This window comes from Microcaecilia unicolor, chromosome 6 (genome assembly GCF_901765095.1).
Source record: "Microcaecilia unicolor chromosome 6, aMicUni1.1, whole genome shotgun sequence".
In the NCBI taxonomy this organism is placed as follows: Eukaryota; Metazoa; Chordata; class Amphibia; order Gymnophiona; family Siphonopidae; genus Microcaecilia; species Microcaecilia unicolor.
In genome coordinates this window covers 253703387-253723429 of record NC_044036.1, presented here as the reverse complement: position 1 = coordinate 253723429, position 20043 = coordinate 253703387, and the positions used below count along the sequence as shown (strand labels likewise).

The following is a 20043-nucleotide window of genomic DNA, read 5'->3' as shown; positions in this document are numbered from 1 at the left end:
GCAGTTGCTGGAACCACCATTGATACTGGCTTGAGCGCTTCTGTTATAGAAATTGTTTTATCATTTTGATTGCATTTCATTCAGAAGCTCAAGTGTTTTCATCATTTTTCCATGTCTTCAGGAAAGTGTATGAGTATGTTTAAGTCCAATACTTCACTTTGTGTTGAAGTCATGAGATCAGACTCTTCTTAGCCGAAACACAAATTCATGTAGAGTCTTTCTTTCAACACAATAAAGTATTATTCATCACCACGATTGATTTTGGACTCCTCTTTGTCACCTTTGCTGTTCTACTGTTTTTGGTTGTGTTTTGTAAAGGTTTTTCTTCTTTGTTATTTCTTGATTTCTGTAACTGCAGGCCAGGAAATGTTAGGTGCACCAACACCAGGTGATGCTAGTAAAAACTCATATCCTATGCCCTCAGGCTGCCTAAATGGTTACACTCAGTTGTATAATTGCCCCCACTGTGCATTGAAGATTAGACGGAGCGGACAAAGTTACTTTTTATGCTCACCACTGTTTAATTGGATTTTTGTTTTTGTTTTAGAAGGATGATTATCTCCATTAAAGACAAAACAGAAAAGATGACTAACTTTAATTTTCTTCTTTTAAAATGTTGCATTGAAAGGAATGCACAGATTTTTACTGCCATTTTCCAATGCTTCTATTTGCACTATTCAACTTTTCATATTATTATTTTGCAGCAAGTCAAGCTGATCCTGCCTTAAGCTATTAACTCTTTCCCTTCCTTCCTTCCTTCCTTCCTCCCTCCCATTATGGACAGTTTCAGCAACAACACCGACAGTGAACAATCTTCTAATTCACACTGTTGGTAAAGAGAGCTTCAATTTGTCCTGGGTGGCAGATGGTCTCTTTGACAAATTTACCATTTCAATCAGAGATTCCAATGGACAGTTTGATCCACTGGCATTTGTGGTGCCAGGAGACAAACGCTCTAAAATCATAACAGGTCTGAAGGATGGGACACAGTATGATGTTGAACTCTATGGAACTTTGGGTGGACAGCAATTGGAATCAATAAAAGGAACAGTGACCACAGGTATTTCCTCTACAGTGCAGATGATGATATGAGATATAAATATACTGGGCAATTCTTTAAACTGAGGCCTATATGTACACGTCACTTAGGAGAATCAAATGTGTCATTAATAGACAGGTGACTGTGTGCATTAGGCTCTATTCTATAAAGTATGGCCTAAGTATCATAGTACTTAACTGCAAGGGGAAGTGTACACATGGGTGAGCACAACCGGGCCATGGGCATGTGTCCCAGTTATGTATGTAGTTTATAGAACACTAGAAATTACTCATACCACTTGCCATGGGCACACTTAAATATGGGCACACCAATGCCGACTTACACCAGTATTCTATAACCAGAATCTTGGTGCCAAGATCTAATTATAGTATTGACGCTAAGTGCAGGACATTGGGGCATTTAAACTGAGGGTGTCATTTTATAGAATTGCCCGATAAGTCATTGTTTCTCTCTTGTACAGTAACTGTAATGTACCTTGGAGCCTTAACAAATTCATGCAGCTAAATGCACTGCGCACAGAACAGGAGGCTAATTAGTCACCAAGGGCCAGATTCTGTAAATGGCATCTAAAATCTAGATGCGTCTCACTAACATGTGTAATGTTATTCTATATAATGCGCCTAAAGATAGGTGCGGTGTATAGAATAGCACATAGGACCGGGGAACACGCCTACATGTAGTAGGCATAGCCAGTTATGCCACTGACAACCTGATGCAAATATCTGTGCCTAAATGTAGGTGCATTCACCTGACTTCTATAACAATGCGCGTAAATTTGAGTAACACCCCTGATACTCCCACACCTCTACCATGGCCGCACCCCTTTTTCAACTACATACATTGGAATTTGCACAAGTCTCTTTTTAGAATACGCCTAACAAGATGCGTGCATATATTCTAATTATTGCCAATTAGTGATGATAATTGATTTTTATCGTCAATTATCATCACTGATTGGCTCATTACTCAATTGAGTAATGTGTGTAAATTGGCCGTGGCTACAATTTAACATATGTTACTCACAATGACTTATATTGGATCTAGTCCTAACTGTATTAGAAAATGAACCAAAAAAAAGACAAAGGGGTTCTAAGTGAGAAAACAACTGTGCCTAAAAAATGGGGAGAGAGATATGATTGATACTTACACTCATCTCATAGAGGAGTAGCACAATTCAAAAGACAGAGAGAAACATATGGAAAGACAGGAGGAGAGAAACAAAACAAGAAAGGGAGAGAGAAATGGAAAGGAGATAAGCGAGAAGAAAAAAATTGGGAATTAGATAAGGATATTTGAAGAGGTGTTTAATATGCATATAGCTAGGCATCAGAGAAATGTGGGAAAAAATAACTTTTGCTATACAGGACATAACTTCCAGTTTGTTATCTATCGTCACAATTTATTTCCTATCAATTGATATGTGGAATGTGATTTGTTCTGTATAGGAACAGGGAGGAATGGGGGCCCCAGGGGAGAATGTTTTGACCCACTGAGCACAGTGGTTGTATTTCATAGTTTAGGAATTACCCAGTCAACATTCAGCTTACACTTTTTAAAATGCTGCCTGGTATGGGTTACCCACTCAATCAGTACCAGCCCTTATCTGGGTACCAACAGTGAATATCCAGGTCTTTGGTGGTGTCCAGAAGCTACTGGAGCACCGCTGATATTCAATGCTAATACCTGGATAACTAATCAGGCATAGTTAGGACTGCATTGTATGCACTCGGAGTTATGTCAATTTTACGGCTTCTGCAACTGCAGCAAAGGAGACAAAAAAGAGTCCCAAAATCAGTCGTGATAATGAATAATACTTTATTATGTTGAAAGAAAGGCTGTACAAGAATTTGTGTTTCGACTAACGAGCCTTCATCAGGAGTCTGATATCACTGTTCAGGCCTCTAAGACTTATAGCTTCTAAATCTTATATCCTGACGTTTAACCTCGGTACACCAGTTCACACCTGAAGACTATATCTCTCTGAAAGTCCTTTATTTGAATAACACAATGTTTACTCACAGTCAGCTGTAGATCAGAGGTTCTGCCCCAATGGCAAAGAGTCTCCGTGGTACTAGAACAACATGAGCTCAGAGCTGGTTGAATGGTGTACAATATATTTTTCAGCAAGATATATTCAAGGTAAAAACTAAGTACTTTAACAGAGGGTAATGCAGGAAAGGGTTCTGTACTATCTAACAAAATGGAGCCTACCGTATGACTAGAGGGAACAAAAAAGGGCACATTCTGACCCAGTGAGCAGGGGGGAACCCCCCCCCCCCCCCAATGGGAACAGAGCCTGCCAACTAGCAACAGCATAACCAATCATATAACAGCTCTATACAGACAGGCTAGTGAAGTCACATTGCCTGATAATTACATCCCTCACAATGCATCACTCTTGTGACTCTGCAGTGAGAATGACAGAAAAATTGTCACACCCACCCCAGAGCCACATTACAATCAGGGAAAGGATTTCAAAGGACAGAACAATCACAACTTCATCACAAAGTAAATTATGGTACTGAAACATACTCATACACCTTCCTGAAGACACGGAAGAAATCCCTATGATGAAAGCACTCGAACATCTGGCTGAATGGCAATCAAAATGATAAAACAATTTTTATAACTGAAGTGCTCAAGCTTCTCACAGATAACGCAATCCTGCAGTTGCTGGAACCACCATTGATACTGGCTTGAGCGCTTCTGTTATAGAAATTGTTTTATCATTTTGATTGCGTTTCATTCAGAAGCTCAAGTGTTTTCATCATTTTTCCATGTCTTCAGGAAAGTGTATGAGTATGTTTAAGTCCAATACTTCACTTTATGTTGAAGTCATGAGATCAGACTCTTCTTAGCCGAAACACAAATTCATGTAGAGTCTTTCTTTCAACACAATAAAGTATTATTCATCACCACGATTGATTTTGGACTCCTCTTTGTCACCTTTGCTGTTCTACTGTTTTTGGTTGTGTTTTGTAAAGGTTTTTCTTCTTTGTTATTTCTTAATTTCTGTAACTGCAGGCCAGGAAATGTTAGGTGCACCAACACCAGGTGATGCTAGTAAAAACTCACTCATATCCTATGACCTCAGGCTGCCTAAATGGTTACACTCAGTTGTATAATTGCCCCCACTGTGCATTGAAGATTAGACGGAGCGAACAAAGTTACTTTTTATGCTCACCACTGTTTAATTGGATTTTTGTTTTTGTTTTAGAAGGATGATTATCTCCATTAAAGACAAAACAGAAAAGATGACTAACTTTAATTTTCTTCTTTTAAAATGTTGCACTGAAAGGAATGCACAGATTTTTACTGCCATTTTCCAATGCTTCTATTTGCACTATTCAACTTTTCATATTATTATTTTGCAGCAAGTCAAGCTGATCCTGCCTTAAACTATTAACTTTTTCATTTCCTTCCTCCCTTCCATTATGGACAGTTTCAGCAACAACACCGACAGTGAACAATCTTCTAATTCACACTGTTGGTAAAGAGAGCTTCAATTTGTCCTGGGTGGCAGATGGTCTCTTTGACAAATTTACCATTTCAGTCAGAGATTCCAATGGACAGTTTGATCCACTGGCATTTGTGGTGCCAGGAGACAAACGCTCTGAAATCATAACAGGTCTGAAGGATGGTACACAGTATGATGTTGAACTCTATGGAACTTTGGGTGGACAGCAATTGGAATCAATAAAAGGAACAGTGACCACAGGTATTTCCTCTACAGTGCAGATGATGATATGAGATATAAATATACTGGGCAATTCTTTAAACTGACGCCTATATGTACACGCCACTTAGGGGCATCAAATGTGTCATTAATATACAGTTAGGTGACTGTGTGCATTTGGCTCTTTTCTAAAAATGGGTGGTGTTAAGGTCTCACACCCAAAATGAACATGCGCCAATTTTCATTTTGCTGCACGTTCATTTTCAGAGAAAGTAAAAAAAGGCATTTTTACAGGCGTGCTGAAAAATGATTCTGCGAACGTCCAAAACATGCACCTACAGTACCACAGGCCATTTTTCAGCGCACCTTAGTAAAAGGACCCCTTTGCGATGAAGTCGTGAGATCAGACTCTTTAGATGAAACATAAATTCGTGTAGTCTTTCTTTCAACATAGTAAAGTATTATTATTCATCACAACGGATTTTGGGACTCCTCTTTGTCACCTTTGCTGTTGTACTGTTTTTGGTTTGTGTTTTGCAAAGGTTTTTCTTCTAGATTTCTGTAGTGGCAGACCAGGAAATGTTAGGTACGCTAGTACCGGATGATGCTAGTATTCTATAGAAGAATCTGAGTGATCAGGTTCCATTATAAAATGCACTCATATCCTATGTCCTCAGTCTGCCTAAATGGTGGCACTCGGTTGTAGAATTGCCTCCAGTGTGCACTGAACATTGGACGGAGTGGACAAGGTTACTTTTTATGCTCTGCACTGTTTAATTGGGTTTTTCTTTCTGTTTTAGATGGATGAATTTTTCCATTTAAAATGTATTTTAAAAAAATAGAATAGATGATTAACTTTATTTTTTTATCTCTTAACATGTTGCATTGAAAACAATGCTCAGATTTTTGGACTTTTTCCAGCGTTTCTGTTTTCCCATCAGCAATATGATACAGAAAAGAAAGTCACCATTCAGAGAGGCTGCTTAACTATTCAACTTTTCATATTATTCTTTTGCAGCAAGTCAAGCTGAACCTGCCTTAAAGTATTAACTCTTTACTTTCCTTCCTCCCATTATGGCCTGTCTCAGCACGTACACCGGTAGTAAACCAACTTCTGATTCACACTGTTGGTCCAGAGGGCTTCAGTTTGTCCTGGGTGGCAGACGGTCTCTTTGACAACTTTACCATTTCAGTCAGAGATTCCAAAGGACAGTTTGATCCACTGGCATTTGTGGTGCCAGGAGACAAACGCTCTAAAATCATAACAGGTCTGAAGGATGGGACACAGTATGATGTTGTACTCTATGGAACTCTGAGTGGACAGCGATCGGAACCAATAAAAGAAACAGTAACCACAGGTATTGCTTCTACAGTGGACAGGATGATGTAAAATATAAGTATAAGCTTTTGTTTCTTTCTTGCACATTTCCAGCACCTGAATCTTAGAGCCTCACCTAACTCATGCAACTGAACTTATTTGCAATGTACAAAGTACAGGAGGCTAATTTGTCACTAACTGTATTAGAAAATAAATCAAAGACAGAGGAAGCACTAAGTGAGAAAACTTAACTCTGCCTAAAAAAATGGAGGAAGACATATGATTGATATTTTTTCTCATCTCATAGAGAAATGGCTTTACTTTCAGTTTATTCTCTACCATCACACTTTAATCCCTGTTACTTGCTCTGTATTAGAGGAGGGAGGAAAGGAGATACATGAGAGAAAGTTTTGTCCCATTGACTACCAGTAACTGTATTTCTTAGTTTAGGAACTAGCAGGTTGATATTCACCTCACATCAGGAAGCCATTTTTAAAAAATTGCCTAGTGTGGGCTGATTAGAGATCACTGATATTCAGTGCCGGTACCTGGATAACTAACCGGGTTCAGTTTTATTTAGCATGTGTTAAATAATAAGGCATGCATAGGGATATAATGGGCTTCTTATCATTTAGGGGGTCTTTTACAAAGACGCGTTAGCGGTTTTACTGCGCACTAAACGCTAGAGATGCCCATAGGAATATCTGCTTATGCAATAGCAATATCAATATCACTTCAAAATGCTTTCATGGATTTTTAAAGATATTTTCATATGTTTTCATGTTACTAATATAAGGATCATCAGAGTTCATAGCACCAATGATGCTATCCAAACATTCAAGAGCAAAGTTGCACAAATCTTCATTGATCCATCATTTTAACTTTTTTGTTGGCTTTTTGAAACAGTCCAGAAATAAACATATTTTTTTTAATGTGACTAGCACCACTTAACTTACAGCTGTTTCCAACACCACGAGAACCTCCACCGGTTTTGTAACTTCGTCAGGGAAAAGGTCCACTGAAATAAAAAAAATAGGCTCAAAAAGTAATCGAGTAAACTGTTAACTCGACTAAAGTGTACACATATATACAACTGCTCTGCATTACGGCAACTTAAATTCTAGACAACTTGCATGCTTTCTTACATAAAGAGAAAATGGCTGCTGCTTTTTTTTTTTTTTAGGAAAGCTGGCGTTTAAATGCCAATCAGCTGATTGATATTGCTATTGCATTGTGTTTAAGTAAGCAGTTGCCGAGACAATCATTACTGTAGTTTATATGTCCCTGCATGTTCAATAGTTTTGTCCTCTTTATTGGACATAGGAATAGGGGCATCTCTAGTGTTTACCGTGTGCTTATTTTTAGCATGCACTAAAAACGCTAGCATGCCTTTGTAAAAGGACCCTTAGCGCACACTAATCATTAATGCGTGCTAAAGCCATTAGCACATCTTAGTAAAAGGACCCCCTTGTTAGTTATTTGGGTACTGCCACTGAATACTGGCAGTGTCCAGATAATTTCCATGTCTGCCCTGACTTCACCCCATGATAACCCTGGCACTAACTCTATAGTGCCATGTTGGTCTGACTGGATTTTCAGCAGCACTATCCAGGTAAAGGCTGCTGAAAATCCAGTTATGCACAAACATTGGGGCCTATCAAGGTAGAAGTCTCTCTTTCCTAGATAAGTTCCTTTGAACATTGACCCCCAGATACCAATGGTATGACCATGCATGTCAGAAGGTAATTTCCATTTAAGCTAAACAAAAATTCACTTGCAAATTTAAACCATGCAAAATATGGAAATGATATTAAGAATTTCAGTGAGCTATTATTTCCCCCCCCCCCCAAAAAAAAAAGGTTAACAATTAAAAACAACAACAAAAAAAATGATACTTCTAGCTGGAAAACCCTACCCTTCCATACACCTTTGTGCAGGATTTCAGGAAATGTTGACTGGTTTTAAGCACATGCTCCTTTTTTTTCAGAATGACAAATCATTTTGGACGATCTGCAGATTACTTGATTCTTTCCACAGGTTGGGTGGGAAGAGTACGGCCTCCTGTAAAAAAAATATCCTTTAACAGGATTGGGTTCCATGTGTTTCATGACTGGTCTGATCAACTGTCAATGTATTCCATGACTCATCATCTTTGTCTCTCTCTCAATTTTGTCTTTCCTACATGGGTGCATCCAAAGCCAGTGCGTTAATTAGTCACCCTAGGCTCTTGGTATTCATACCTAATCCTTAAGAATTACCAATGGGTCAATCTTCCTAATGAATAAGCACCAGAGAGATTTGCATGCCACTCATGCATTTGTATTAGAGATATACAAAAAACCTGACCACTTAGTGGCCCTAGGGAACTGGAAGTGAATACCAAGGCCCTCAGTGAACTTCCAGACTTGCATGCCTCCTCCCCCACGGTGCCCCAAATCCCACTCTAAGACACTCATAATTAAGCTCACCAATCATCACAACATCACCTAATTCATGCATAGACAAACATCAATTTGTTTTGTAAGTATATATGTAATGAGAGGTTTTCTTATCTTTTTTTTTTTTTTACAAAAAGTATATCCCAGGGTAAATGGGCTAGTTGAAAATTACCCACTGGCCCATGGGTAAGAATATGCACTGATGGTTCTTTGTGTTTATTTGGCTGTCAGGGCTTATTGTGTTGCTTTGTTGGTATCTTCTGTTTGCTATAACCCAGAAGCTGCCACACTAGGCAACCTCCTGGCCTGCCTAAGACCCACTTAACAAGCTGAAATTTCAAATAATAATACCTTTTCACTGTGAGCTGTTAATGTTTGATTTAATTCTTATTTATATTAATATTAATGGAGGAAAAGACCTCAACAGTCTACGCTTGGCAGCAGATCAAAGTTTCTAAGTGCCTCTTAATTAGACTCCGGTATTATCATTGGTCAAAAATTTCCATGTTTTATTAATTTTGGTAATTTTTTGATATTCTAAGATGCCGACACCCTAGTGTTGGCGACATAGAATCAGTGGATGCCAGTTTTGAAAGGATTTAGGCACAACGAAAGGCTGTAATGCACTTAGTCCCCTGATGAAGCTCAACAGTAGAGTGAAATGGAGAGCCCCGTTGAGCAGAGATTTAAGCTAAGTGCTTTAAAAAATATATATATCTTATGATGTGCCTTGTTATAATCACTAAAAAATATAACAAAATTAATAAAACATGGTATTTTTTGACCAATGTTAATACCGGAGTCTAAATAAGCTGGCACTTACTTTGATCTGCTGCCAAACATAGACTGTTGAGGTCTTTTCCTCCATTAATATTAATATAAATAAGAATTAAATCAAACATTTACAATAATTTTGCTAATAATTTGTCTAGTCAATACTGTATCTACTGCCTAATAGTTAAGCAGGGGTCAGAATGAAAGCCAACCTTACGCACACCTAACTAACATTCTTCCTCCAAATATTGCCTAACCAATGATGGCACTGTAATTTCATTTCAACAGATTAGAGGTGTCTAACAGCAGTAAGCTTTAGAGTTATTTATGCTTCTTTGGAAGCAAGAAATATTTATTTATTTAAATACTTATAACCCACCTATCCAATTTAGTACAATCAAACATCAATAACAATGAAAATGTACAATATAATATACAATCAGAAAAGGACAAGGCACAGCTAAACTTCAAAGGCCTGAACAAACAGTAAAGTCTTTAATGGTTTGGGATTAGATAAGTGCAAAATTCTTACAATGTTTCACATTCAGATTTCTGTTTAGACATGTTATGTTTACACCTTGGCTGGGCTCCATAGTAATCATCAGGGTAAGGTTTTTCCTATTAACTTCACCTCTAAAGACCATAAGCCTGAGACCTACATTACCAGTTTTTCTTAATATTTCTGATGCAGTCTTAAAATGCCTATCTTTAATTAATTGGATTGCTCATGAGTTATAATATGTTTTGAACATCCTGTCTGTTCCATAAGCAATGGAAAATTGCAGTGGCTTGTCCCCTAAGGCTGAGGAAAAATATATGCCTATAATTGCAGAGCTACAGGAATATACATGTTCCTTTTTAACTTGTGCATGCTCCACTGTACTTTCTTGACCTTTTAATTATTTAAATGATTTTACATCAGTTCATTAAAGGCATACGTCTATGCAGGAAGCACCACTAGATGCCAAGGCTAAGACCCTCTGGGCACTTGCAAACCCTGGCATTGATCCTTGGATTGGGGAAAGGATTTTCCTTCAGGGTCCAAAGCATACAAATGGCACACTCTTCGCAAATTCTTGGTGTTCCAAAATAAGTCTTTACTGAGAAAACTTCTTCCAAGTAAAACAGTTGCAAATTGTTAAGTCTTCACTGCACTTTCAAAGTAGAACAGGGCTTTATGATCATGCTTGCACATGTTTCTGGGACATCCTCACTTCTCCTCTTGATTTCAAGCTCTTTCTCGACTGGTGCAGGGCACCATAACACCACAGGAATATTTGTTATATCTGTTTCTCAAAATGCTTGAATGTCTCCTCCTTTGTTTCACCTTTGAACTCTCTCCTCTCCTCATGGCTTGGTACCTCTGAATAGGCACCCAACACACACTTCTCACAGCTCGTGTAAAGATCTTTGTTCTCTTTGGAACTCAGATCAAGGTCCACCTTCTCCAAGAAAGACCTAGTCGGAGGTTTGTACCCTCAGAGCAGAGATACTCTCCATTCCACCGCTGGATCCCTCAACAGCAGTTACTTACAGTGAAATAGCAGAAGCCATCATTACAGGGATTTTACTGGGTGGCCCTCTACACCCACTGCAGAAAATTAGAGACAGGAGATTGATCTAGTACCCCAGGAAAAGTACACACATGGATTGGCTTTTCAGTTCTACATGCAAACCTTTCTAACAAAATTCTACCCATGGAAAAAGCAATTGTCCTTGGATACTTTGTACCCATTAGAAGGGCAATGCTACAAGTGGGTGCCCATATTTACACAATAGTTACCCATGTAAATTCACAAAATGCCCACACTTTCATGGGTAATTGTACACCTACAAGGATAAGCAGCAGCAAATCACCTAAGGGCTGGTCTATGAGGCTACATGTAAGTGGAATAACACATAACTACAAAGGGAGCATTCACATGGTTGGAGCAAGGGAGGGGCATGGGTGGTGCCAGGGGCAGACTGACCATTGGAACAATAGAGCAATCCGGAAGGGCCCACAGCAGTAAGGGGCCCACTCTCTCATAGCTTCCATCTAATATAATCACTTTTGTTAGATGGTTAGGGGCCCATTATCTGAGGGCCCAGAGCACTGTCCGTCCGCCCTGGGTGGTGCTGACATTTTCACACACACCTTACAGAATACTCTAAGTTACATGCACACTTGATGTATTTAGGTACTCATAGTTATGGCAGGTCTATGACTGGTGTAACTGTGGATACCTTCAGGCATGCCAATATCAAGTTACACTAGCATTCTATAATTTAATCTGGGTGCTCAAATGCCATTATAAAATAGGCTCTCATCATATGGCATCAGGGCACCTGAAAGGAGGTGCCCACTTACAGAATTGCCCCCCTATTTGTCTCAAAGCTAAAGGTCCTGCATACAGAATATTGCATGCACATTCTTCTACCCTAACCCTGCCCTTAGCACCACTAGTTTTCCCAGTATATGAGGACAATTTTCAATGCTCAAGCCAGAACTCCCACAGGCGGCTGCATTGGGCAGGCAGTAGTTACGGGTTTCCGCACTGCAACCCTTTCATAAAAGGGCCCCTTTGTACATTCTTTTGCAGTCTAGGTGCAAGGACTTATACCAGCTCTATGCTTGGTGGAAGCGGTTATGCCTAAAATATGGACATTGTGATAGCATGAACGAGGGTTGAGCGTTGAGTCTTCTCAGAACTGAATATGGAATTTAAACAAGAATTCTTTATTTCTTAAACCAAAATATACTGAAACCTAATAATGGAGTGGAGGAGTTGCCTAATGGTTACTGCAGTGGGATGAGAACCTGGGGGACTGGGTTTGATTCTTGCTGTGACTCCCTGTGATCCTGGGCAAGTCACTTCAGCCTCCATTGCCCCAAGTACAACAACATAGACTGTGAGCCCACTGGGGACAGAAAAAGTACCTGCCTGTAATAAATGTAAACCACTTTGGTTGTACCACAGAAATGTAGTACAGTATAGTCTCGATATTCTGATGTAAATGGGACCAACTTGTTGTCAGATAAGTGAAAAGTTGGATAATACGGAAAATGATGAAAACCTCTTAAATGCATGGAAAACATACTTTATGCATAAAGAACAGGCATAGGGTATCATTAATTTTAAAAATATTGTTTATTAACACTAATCAACAATGAAGAAAATGAAAAACATTGTACAGCAGGCAATTTGACCACAAATACAGTACAGAACCAAGCAAAAAAAAACATATCGATCTACTGCATATGTAGCCTCACTAAAGTTGTCTTCTACACCAGGCAATGTGAACCGAGAAGAGCTCACAGCTATTGTCTTCTCCAAACAGTAACAGTTTGAAGCAGAAATCAGTACAACAGAAATGAAACTGGAAGCTCTCCGGATCTAAGAATGAGAGAATAAAGAAAGTGCTGTAAATTTAAATGAACAAACAGGAATAGGTGTGCAAACAGTCCTGTACTGCATAAAGCTCATTGTGCACAAGAATCTTACCATGGTTCGCTTGCTGCAGAAGCAAGATCTCATCAAAAGTGGTTTCCTGGCAGGACAAGCAGGCTCTCGGGTCACGTGGAGGGGCATAATCGAAAGGGATGCCCAAGTTTTGCTGAGGACGTCCTCGCAAAACATCCCAGCAAAGGGGCGGGGAAACCCGTATTATCAAAACAAGATGGGCATCCATCTTTCGTTTCAATAATATGGTCGGGGATGCCCAAATCTTGACATTTAGGTCGTCCCTAGAGATGGTCGTCCCTAGACTTGGTCGTTTCTGATTTTCGGCGATAATGGAAACCAAGGACGCCCATCTCAGAAACAACCAAATACAAGCCCCTTGGTCATGGGAGGAGCCAGCATTCATAGTGCACTGGTCCCCCTCACATGCCAGGACACCAACCGGGCACCCTAGGGGGCACTACAGTGGACTTCAGAAATTGATCCCAGGTACATAGCTCCCTTAGTGTGTGCTGAGCCCTCCAAACCCACTACCCACAACTGTACACCACTACCATAGCCCTTAAGGGGGAAGGAGGGCACCTAGATGTGGGCACAGTGGGTTTTGGAGGGCTCACATTTACCACCACAATTGTAACAGGTAGGGGGGATGGGCCTGGGTCCACCTGCCTGAAGTGCACTGCACCCACTAAAACTGCTCCAAGGACCTGCATACTGCTGCGATGGACCTGAGTATGACATTTGAGGCTGGCACAAAATATTTTTAAAGTTGTTTTTTGAGGGTGGGAAGCTGTTAGTGACCACTGGGGGAGTAAGGGGAGGTCATCCCTGATTATCTCCGGTGGTCATCTGGTCATAAGTACATAAGTACATAAGTAGTGCCACACTGGGAAAGACCAAAGGTCCATCTAGCCCAGCATCCTGTCACCGACAGTGGCCAATCCAGGTCAAGGGCACCTGGCACGCTCCCCAAACGTAAAAACATTCCAGACAAGTTATACCTAAAAATGCGGAATTTTTCCAAGTCCATTTAATAGCGGTCTATGGACTTGTCCTTTAGGAATCTATCTAACCCCTTTTTAAACTCCGTCAAGCTAACCGCCCGTACCACGTTCTCCGGCAACGAATTCCAGAGTCTAATTACACGTTGGGTGAAGAAAAATTTTCTCCGATTCGTTTTAAATTTACCACACTGTAGCTTCAACTCATGCCCTCTAGTCCTAGTATTTTTGGATAGCGTGAACAGTCGCTTCACATCCACCCGATCCATTCCACTCATTATTTTATACACTTCTATCATATCTCCCCTCAGCCGTCTCTTCTCCAAGCTGAAAAGCCCTAGCCTTCTCAGCCTCTCTTCATAGGAAAGTCGTCCCATCCCCACTATCATTTTCGTCGCCCTTCGCTGTACCTTTTCCAATTCTACTATATCTTTTTTGAGATACGGAGACCAGTACTGAACACAATACTCCAGGTGCGGTCGCACCATGGAGCGATACAACGGCATTATAACATCCGCACACCTGGACTCCATACCCTTCCTAATAACACCCAACATTCTATTTGCTTTCCTAGCCGCAGCAGGACACTGAGAAGAAGGTTTCAGCGTATCATCGACGACGACACCCAGATCCCTTTCTTGATCCGTAACTCCTAACGCGGAACCTTGCAAGACGTAGCTATAATTCGGGTTCCTCTTACCCACATGCATCACTTTGCACTTGTCAACATTGAACTTCATCTGCCACTTGCACGCCCATTCTCCCAGTCTCGCAAGGTCCTCCTGTAATCGTTCACATTCCTCCTGCGACTTGACGACCCTGAATAATTTTGTGTCATCGGCGAATTTAATTACCTCACTAGTTATTCCCATCTCTAGGTCATTTATAAATACATTAAAAAGCAACGGACCCAGCACAGACCCCTGCGGGACCCCACTAACTACCCTCCTCCACTGAGAATACTGGCCACGCAATCCTACTCTCTGCTTCCTATCTTTCAACCAGTTCTTAATCCATAATAATACCCTACCTCCGATTCCATGACTCTGCAATTTCTTCAGGAGTCTTTCGTGCGGCACTTTGTCAAACGCCTTCTGAAAATCCAGATATACAATATCAACCGGCTCCCCATTGTCCACATGTTCGGGCACCTTTTTGTGCCTTGGTCGTAAGAAAAACAGGACCAGGTAAAGTTGTCCAAATGTTTGTCAGTGACGCCCTTTTTTTTCTATTATAGGTCGAGGATACCCATGTGTTAGGCACGCCCAAGTCCCACTTTCGCTACACCTCCGACATGCTTCTGTGAACTTTAGTCATCCCCGTGATGGAAAACAGTTGGGGACGCCCAAAATCGGCTTTCAATTATGCCGATTTGGGCGACCCTGTGAGAAGGACGCCCATCTTCCGATTTGTGTTGAAAGATGGGCGTCCTTCTCTTTTGAAAATAAGCCTGATAGTGTGGTATGTTGGGTCTAAACTTTTCTGCAAAAGTTCAATCTCAGATCAAAAATCGCTCCCTGGACGAAAAGCAAGGTCTCAATTCACATCATCTTTAATGTTTCTTTAGCACTAGTGTTTCTTTAGCACTTCCTTTCTCCAAAAATGTCAACTCTATAAACAAAACAACTTTTTTTCCTCTTTTGACTGACCAAAAATTACAGCCATGCTGTAAAAGCAAGGTCTCAGCTTAAAACTTCTTCAATGAACGAGAAGCCACATGCTTCTTAATGGAGATGAGGGGTGCATGAAGGAGTATCAGCTGCAAAGCATGGTTCCCTTGCAGAGAAGCATGTTCTTAGATCAAAAACATGGCTTTCTTGCAGCATGTGAAGCTGGAAAACAGGAAGAGAAGTCACACGCTTCTTAACAGCAATACAATGATATCACCGGGGGGTATGCCAGATGGTCAGATTAGTGATGGACGGATAACCGAGACTGTACTGTATATCAAATCTATGGTACCACCTCCCCTCCTTGGGTAAAGTCGATACTGCACAGACAGGTTGTCTTCAACATAGAGTCAGTGAAAAGTCCTTCCAGGGTTATTTTCTTGCCCAACCCCTCAAGCACAGGCCTACACCATAGCTTTGCCATACAGGTTCAAAACTCTCAGGAAAAGTCTTCCTACCTTGGCAGTCTTCTATTCTCAGCCTGTACACACATATAGTGGAGGCATATATAGAGAGGCAGTTCCATTCATCCCCAGGCCCATCTTCAGACATTGTAGTCCTTCCTGGGATCTCCTGGAGGCCTCACCTTCCTGGCTCAGCAGGTTAGCTGTGCCTGCTTTAACCATGCCCTTTCAACTATACACTGCGGTCTCTTGCCTTTTAAGGTGATCCTGTCAGGGACTGTTATTAAGAGAGACTAGCAACTTCTATACACTCTCTCATAGTCATGTTCTTGGGTCCTTGCACTTGTATTCTGCAAAGAAAAATAACTGCCAAATAGGTGCACTCTTGGCTCCTAAATCGACACTCCCTTATAGAATTCTTACCAGACATCATAAATTGCAGATCAGTTCTGAATGACCTCCTCTCCCTCTCTTACTTGTATTTAAAGAGAAAATAATACATCAAAAATTGACCTTAAAGTCTTCAGCACAGACCCCCAAAAATCATGTATATGTCTCTGAAGGAGGTTTGCATTAATTGGATGTAGAGGCTCTCTTCCTTTCCCTTCTGTACTCCCTTCCTGTTTCTGCTGGTACTCCCAGAAGAAGATTTAGGGCCTGCAAACCTCTTTGTTTTCTGCACTACAAAAACTATTTTTTTCCAAGCCATTTTACTCCTTTGCTTTTCTTAGATACTGGCAGTTGCCCACCAATCCTTTCAATGTGGCTTGTCTGGTTTTGTCCCTGGTTGCTAATGGATTTAACTTGTGTGGGCTATTTATTTTGAATGCTCTTCAGGTTGTTTTACTTGAGGGCAATCAGGCAGTAGACATGTTATGGCAGCTGAACTTCTGCAATCCTCACATGTGATGCAATGATTAATGAAGCAGTCCCCCCCCCCCCCCCCCTCCAAATGAGACACTTGTGTAATATTTTCAACCTATAAATATTTTTATCTTTCCTAAATATAGGAAACCGTGAAAATATGGGTAGTGTCTATACAGAAACACAAAGGAGAGGGAAACCAAAGGCACAAGAGCAGAAGCAAATAGCAGAAAAACACAAGGAGGCTTCAAGTTAGGGGTGTCTCAGTTTGACTTTATTGATCAGACCTGACACGGTCCATGTTTCAGCTAAAAACACTTGTGTCAGGGGTCTATAGATGGTATCTGTTTTCAAGGATACCAATCATCCACTGTAAGGAAATACTTGTCTTTAAAAAGACAATTGCACTTAGTTGTAAAACACCAAACTGGCATTGTGGGAACAGATATATTTTCCAAACTGAGGTATCCCATACACAGCTAAACTGCCATGTATCGGCAAACAAGACAGAATCATAGAAATGTAGACGATATCAATGGATAAAGACCACTTGGTCCTCTCACTCTGCTTATTTGTGCTTGCTTACACTTTCATTCTATAACAAATCACAATTTATTTGCTTACTTTTATAGAATACTGCCATTCACATGGGTAAGTGTACACTTATACACATAAATGGCAGTGAGTACCTGACTGCAAGTCTATAATTGCTCAAAGATGGACACCCATTATAGAAGAGTATTGAGTGCCAAATTTGGCATCGGGAGTTATGCCTGCTGAAACTAGATATAATTCCTGGATCCCAATTTGGGCACACATCCCCAGTATTCTATCATTCTGTACACAAATTTTAGGAACACCCCTGACCCACCCATGGATCTCCCATGGCTATTCCCTTTTCTGTGTCACACACTATGGGATTTGAGCGCACACGGTTATAGAATGGCATCTAGGAAGACGTATGCTCAAATTCAAATTGGTGCCAATCAGTGCCAGTTAGCGCCCAATTATTGAACCTGATTGGCTTGTGTGTCAATTAAGTTGGGCGCACATCTGGGATCAGTGCTCAAAAATTGGCACCCAATTTTGGGCACCATATATAGAATCCAGGGTCAGTATGTAATTAAAAAGGGGGCGTTCACTGGGAAGGGGATGACATTTATGATGACATTTATGCAGACTGTACACCAGTCATAGACCTGGCACAAATGTTTGTGCTTCATATAGGCACACTAATGCCTGTTTACACTACTGGTCTATAAGAACACCTATGTGTGTAAGTGTTCTTATAAAATCAGCTCACTGCCCATGCAAATATAGCACCTACATGATGGCGCATTGTTATAGAACTGCATCTTTAGTGTGCTGCCATAGATCTTATTTAGGGCCTTGTTTACTAAGGTGTGTTAGTGTTTTTAATGCGCCTACAATTAACATGCGCACTAACCATGTAGGCGCCTATAGTACCACTACTACTACTACTCATCATTCTATAGCGCTACTAGACATATGCAGCGCTGTACACCTGAACATGAAGAGACCGTCCCTGCTCGACAGAGCTTACAATCTAATTAGGACAGACAAACAGGACAAACAAGAGATAAGGGAATATTAAAGTAAGGATGATAAAATAAAGGTTCTGAACAAGTGAATAAGGGTTAGGAGTTAAAAGCAGCATCAAAATGATGGGCTTTTAGCTTAGATTTGAAGACGGCCAGAGATAGAGCTTGACATACCGGCTCAGGAAGTCTATTCCAAGCATATGGTGCAGCAAGATAAAAGGAACGGAGTCTGGAGTTAGTGGTGAAGGAGAAGGAGAAGGGATATTGTAGGCGCATACACGGTTAATGCGCCTATAACACGGCTTAGTAAACAGGGCCCTAAATCTGTGTCCTCTCTTGCGCGCTCTCTCTCTCTCTCTCAGGCCTGACACCAGGGTCCTTTGTATCTGCCCTAAGGGGCCCTTTTACTAAGTGTGGTAGGGCTAACACACAGGTAGAGTATGCTAAATTGACATTACTGCCGGGGTAACACAGGCGTCCTGCAGTAGTTTCAAAGTTAGTGTGTGTTGTTTCCCATACTAGAAAATAATTTTCTACCACAGGGGGCATTCCCAGCAATAATCAGCAGTGCAGCCACATTGCCACATGCTGTCTGATTACTGCAGGAGTAGTGTGTGAACCCTTACTGCCAAGTAAATAGGTGGCATTAAGGGCTCAGGCAGTAAATAGCCGCATTATACTTTTAATATTAGCACACGGTCATTTACCACCCCATTTAAAAAAATGCTTTTTTACCCTCCACAGTAAATAATGGCCCAGTGCGTACTAAATTCACATGTCCAAACTAGCACAGGCAACATTCTACCGCAGCTTAGTAAAAGAGCCACTAAGCTTGCTTGAATTTGAGCACTTTTTAGCTCCAACCAGTTCCACTGGCAGTCTGTGCCATGTCTACCACTATCTCAGATAAAACGTACATTCTCACATTTGTTTTCAACTCTTCCCTTCATTTTCTTCTTACACTTTTGTTTATAAGGAAAACACCAGCTTCTGGAACCATATTGATATCTGCTAAATATTTCAATGTATATATTGTATTTATGTATTTCTTTTTTAAATGTGTTCCTTGTTCTTCTCCAAGATTCAGGGCAGGATATAAATCTGTATGTAGGTCAGGACTTTCCAAACCTGTCCTGGAGACCCCACAGTCAGTTGGGATTTCAGAACATCCCCAATAAATATTCATGAGATCAATTTGCATATACAGTCTCCACAATATGCAAATTATTTTTCATGCACCTCAATGCAGATATTCTGAAATCTCATGTGGTTGTGGGGTCTACTGGACAGGTTTGGAAAGCCCTAATCTACATACAATATTCATATGTCTTATTTTTCATGCATATTCTTTGTTATTATCTTATAAATCACAGCTGATTGCAGGGTCATCAGGACAGCTTTGGGAAGCCCAGATGTGGGGATCGTATCTCCAGAGTTAGGCAGCCTTCAATCTTTGTGGACACCAATGAGTTCAGAGTTTTCATTATGCTCCTAATGAGAATGCATGGGGTGGATTTGCATGAACACTCCTTAAGTTGTGTAAATATATTCATTTGGGGTACCCTGAAAATCTGGGCACATAATTGCTTACAAAACAGTAAATACATTGTATGCCAACTACGAAGGTAAACAAAGTCCTTAAAAGGATAAGGAAACATTTCTTTTTTCCAGATATAGCAGTGGTAAATATCCTAGTAGGTCAATATCAGGTTAAATCATCATCAGAAATTAATGATATTGGTAAATATTTTCCTTGAAAAGATAATGGATAAATCTTTATCAGCCTTTTATTTTTAAATAGAAATTATGTATCTGGGCACAGATACTTAAATT

At 40.5% G+C, this 20043-nt stretch overlaps 1 protein-coding gene across 4 annotated transcripts in view; it reads left to right on the top strand.

The window, feature by feature from the left end:
* Nucleotides 1-20043, top strand: part of TNC (tenascin C) — a 222745-nt gene that overhangs the window by 162464 nt on the left and 40238 nt on the right. For 2 of the 4 annotated variants that reach the window (XM_030207149.1, XM_030207146.1), the window contains 3 exons: nt 785-1060; nt 4503-4778; nt 5819-6094. In XM_030207149.1, the coding sequence (XP_030063009.1) occupies nt 785-1060; nt 4503-4778; nt 5819-6094 (828 nt within the window). The remainder of the gene's footprint in view (nt 1-784; nt 1061-4502; nt 4779-5818; nt 6095-20043) is intronic. The other 2 variants (XM_030207147.1, XM_030207150.1) reach the window with 2 other exon arrangements.